The 3,806-nt window shown below is 38.1% G+C and overlaps 3 protein-coding genes across 3 annotated transcripts in view; 2 read left to right on the top strand and 1 right to left on the bottom strand.

Moving 5' to 3' along the window:
* CBG27025 lies at nt 1-159 on the top strand (the record flags this gene model as incomplete). Its single annotated transcript, XM_045237390.1, has 1 exon — nt 1-159. One exon carries the CDS (start codon nt 1-3, stop codon nt 157-159), a length of 159 nt encoding a protein of 52 aa, XP_045100578.1.
* A 2,190-nt stretch (nt 160-2,349) lies between these two features.
* On the top strand, nt 2,350-2,418 carry CBG27024 (the record flags this gene model as incomplete). The annotated part of the gene is made up of 1 exon (XM_045237389.1): nt 2,350-2,418. One exon carries the CDS (start codon nt 2,350-2,352, stop codon nt 2,416-2,418), a length of 69 nt encoding a protein of 22 aa, XP_045100577.1.
* Nucleotides 2,419-2,755: 337 nt separating this feature from the next.
* The window catches only part of Cbr-grl-23, a gene marked incomplete at both ends in the record, with an annotated part of 1,593 nt that continues 542 nt past the window's right edge, over nt 2,756-3,806 (bottom strand). Inside the window, 3 exons of the mRNA XM_045237388.1 lie at nt 2,756-2,853; nt 3,317-3,464; nt 3,511-3,635. Of these exons, the coding sequence (XP_045097733.1) occupies nt 2,756-2,853; nt 3,317-3,464; nt 3,511-3,635 (371 nt within the window). The remainder of the gene's footprint in view (nt 2,854-3,316; nt 3,465-3,510; nt 3,636-3,806) is intronic.

Genomic DNA, 3,806 nt, shown 5'->3' with positions numbered 1-3,806 from the left:
ATGGAGACTTTTTGGCTGAAGATGGAAAGCACAAACTTTGGTTTTGGTCTCGTTTTGGAGAATAAATCTTCCCGTTTTAGTTTTAGTGGAGAGCAGAATCGTGGAATACATTTGAGTATACTAATGGGTTTCATAAGACTATGCAGTATAGGGATTTAGAAAAAGAGTACTTGAAAAGGGAATCGTTTGCAAAAAAAAAATAAAAATACTAGAAGATGGGGTTGGTCTTTAGAGAGCATACTCAAATATTGTGAGGATTTTCAAAGGTTATTAATAGTAATGAAGAAAGGGTTCAAACTTCTGGAATATTCTGGAAGTTTGCAGGGTGGCGCAAAATTACCCAGACTGATAAAAACTGGTATATCTTCAGGCATAGTTGTCTTGGAAGCACAAAAATTATTAGGTTGGCAGGAAAGTAACTGTCCCTTGTTTTATTTGTGAATAATACAAAAGCATGGTTAATCCAAGATTAGCAGTATGCACCGTCGTGGTCTACGACATGTTGGCAATGTTCAGATAACTTGTGGATACAATACCTTCAAAAGCCAGCTAGCCACGAATCAAAGTATTCATTTTTTCCTGTTTTTCACATAAATGATGCAAATTTTCGTATTCTCTAGATGAGGTTGTATCTCTCCGAATATCCAATAAACTGATAGAGCTCAGTCGGGACTATAAGTAGGTGAGGGAGAACGGTCCCACTGAAGCTGCTCACGTCTGACTTGACTGCAGGTAAAAAATGAAAAAACCTCATGGTGACGGAAAGTCACGCCGTACCCGAGGCGCTTTGGCTGGACGGTTCTCCTTTACCCCCGTTAAAGACTTGATTCAGCTCTATCAGATCATTAGTTATTCAAAAGTATACGACATCATCTGGAGCTTAAGGACTTTAACACAATTGGTGCCTGAAAAAATTTACTGTAGGGATACTTTGACTTGCCACCAGCTGGCTTTTGGAGGGATGGTACCCACAAGTTACCTGAACATTGCCAACATGTTGTGGATCACGACGGTGCATATTGCTAATTCTGGATTATTTTTGTCTTTGTGTTATTTACTAATAAAAAAATGGACAGTTACTTTCCTGCCAACCTAATACAGTAGTATAAATATAATTTTACGTTTGATTCAAAGTACTGAAAATTTCAAAACTATCCGCCAAGTCTAGGTATTATTATGATTGTCCAAAGATGAACGGCGTAATGTTTCTTGTGATTTTCATGAGATTAAGCAACTTTGACACGATAACTCTGCTCGAAGTTGATCGAATAACTTGAAACTTGGCTAGTTTACTGATAAATATAGTATTTGAGTTTTTGCTACACAAATTTGGATCCAGTACAACACTCCACTCAGATTTTATGCTAGTACAAACTTGAGTCTGAGTAATCATGGACCACCCTGTATTTGTTTCAATGATAACATTTTTTGACTTTGATGCAGATTTTTAGCATTACAGGTTTCTGAAAATACAGTATTGTTACTTACGGTTGTAAAACTAGGATATATTACTACCTTTTGTTTACACCAAGTAGACCGAAATTCAGTTTTAGTATATTGCAGACTCTGTGGGAACCGATACAAAAAATGAGAAGAAAGCAATGCGATCCAAAGATCTGAGTCACACAAAAACTTCCCTGAGAATTCAGAGTGGTATCGTAGTGTACAAACTGCAAATTTATATAAACAGAATCTACAAGGCGGAAGTTTCCTTTTTTCAGAAAGGGGTTAATGATAAGAATTACAAGGTTTAGATTACAAAGTTAACGATAACTAGCTCTCATGCAACATCATCGTTAATAATCCTCTTCCGTATATGACTTATCGAAAATGTCACAATTTTTTGTTTAATTTGGCACAACTAAAAAATAGAGCAAAGATGTTAAAAACGAAAGGAATTGAATGAGTACAGACCACCCATCATCATCATCACCCCTTTCGGCTCTTTTCTTGTTAGGGAATAGAAACGACACTTATTTGTTACGCTCAATGATCAAACGATGAACGGATGCTCTCATTCATCATTCCTTTTTGGTTACTCATTTGCTTGAAACCCAAAAAAAGGAGATGAACAACTCATGGAACATCAAAAAACGAACATGTTTTTATAGGGACGAAATGGAATTGGTGGAGGTGGAATTGAATTACGGTTGAGTGGGAGAAGAAAAACAAGAATGAATCCTTTTACGGAAGGATAGACGGGAGTTTCCCTAAATGCTGAATAAGAACAAAAGGTTGTGGAAAAGGTTAGCAATTCTCCGATTTCTAAAACGAAATTTGAAACAAAACTACTTTTCAATTTTGAGCCAAGTCTCTGTAGAAGATATCAAAAGTTTGTCAACTGACAAAATGTTTTGCAATTTTACGAAAAACATTTCATCCGTTAACAAAATTTCGATATCTTTTGAAGGAACTTAGATAATTGAGCTCGAAGTATGTAGGGTCGTTTACCATAGAGTATTTAAGGTTAACTCATTTGAAAACAGGAAAATAAATTTGTAATTTTCACTTGTAAACTAAAAACTATTCTGGGAATAAATATAATTTTGTGATTTTAGGTTGTTAAATAAAACGACACATCAAGGGTTTTAATTTGGTATTCCAGCTGTTCTGGTCATTGGCTATTTTTTGTTAGAACAGATTTAAAAATTGCAATGTGAAAAGCAAAAGAATATTGTAAACTCACATGGGAAACAAAGTGTGGGAAAGTTAGTTTGTTAAAATGATCCAAGAGAAAACGGAAGTAATCTGGATTTTAGGAAAGTGTATTTACAGCTTGTTCCTTGAAAACTGGTACAAGGCATATTGAGTTGAAGGAGATCAGAAAAATCTGTGCACTGAAAACAAGAAAACCTGGAATTTCTATAATTAACTTTTCATACTGTAGATCTGATTCTGGTGCAAGAAAATCATCAACAAGATCTTTAGTTTTTAATATTTTCATTGCAGTCAAGTCAAAATTGAGCAAATAATTAGAGAATGGATTGGCGATTTAAATAGACAGTTTTTGGGAAGTTATCCAGAAGTGAAGATTTTCAGTTCTTCTTGGTCTCCTCTTCCTCCTTCTTTGGCTCAAGCTCCTTCTCCTCGGCCTTTTCGCTCTTCTCCTCTACCTCGTCCTTCTTTGGCTCTTCCTCTTTCTTTTCCGCCTTCGATTCCTCTTCCTTCTTTTCCTCCTTGGATTCCTCCTTTGATCCCTCCTCCTTCTTCTCCTCCTCCTTCTTTTCCTCTTCCTTCTTTGGCTCTTCCTCTACCTTCTTCTCTTCCTCCTTCTTCTCCTCAACGATCTCCTTATGGTTGATTCGGAGGATGGTACAGTGCACGTTTTCCTTTTGAAGTTGGCAGAAGTCGTCGGTCTCGGCGGTGAATGGAGCTGGCTTCTCGTTACACACAACAATGTAATCTTGTCCGGCAACCTTCTCCTTGAGGGCCTTGATCGATTCGGCGACGGTTTCCTTGGTGTTCTGAAAGTATCCGGGTTACCAGAAATTTGGAATTTTGAAGGATCACCTCGTTGAGGATGATTCTGAGCTCCTCATTGTTGCATTTGTTGAGATCATCGTGGGCAATGACGTTGACGGCCTCTCTCTTCTTGCGTCCGCATCCTCCTCCGCATCCGCCACCTCCTCCTCCGCCTGAAAGATTCTTTTTCAGATTGTTACAAAGTGATTACTGTATCTTACATCCTCCACCTCCTCCTCCGCATCCACCGCCTCCTCCTCCGCATCCTCCACCTCCGCCTCCGCATCCTCCGCCTCCTCCTCCGCCTGAAAATTTTAGACCCTGAAGTTCAGTTTCAGATAGTC

Source organism: Caenorhabditis briggsae (genome assembly GCF_000004555.2).
Source record: "Caenorhabditis briggsae complete genome, chrV, whole genome shotgun sequence".
Taxonomy (NCBI): domain Eukaryota; kingdom Metazoa; phylum Nematoda; class Chromadorea; order Rhabditida; family Rhabditidae; genus Caenorhabditis; species Caenorhabditis briggsae.
The sequence above is the reverse complement of the archived record's forward strand: the minus strand, read 5'-3'. Positions and strand labels throughout refer to the sequence as shown.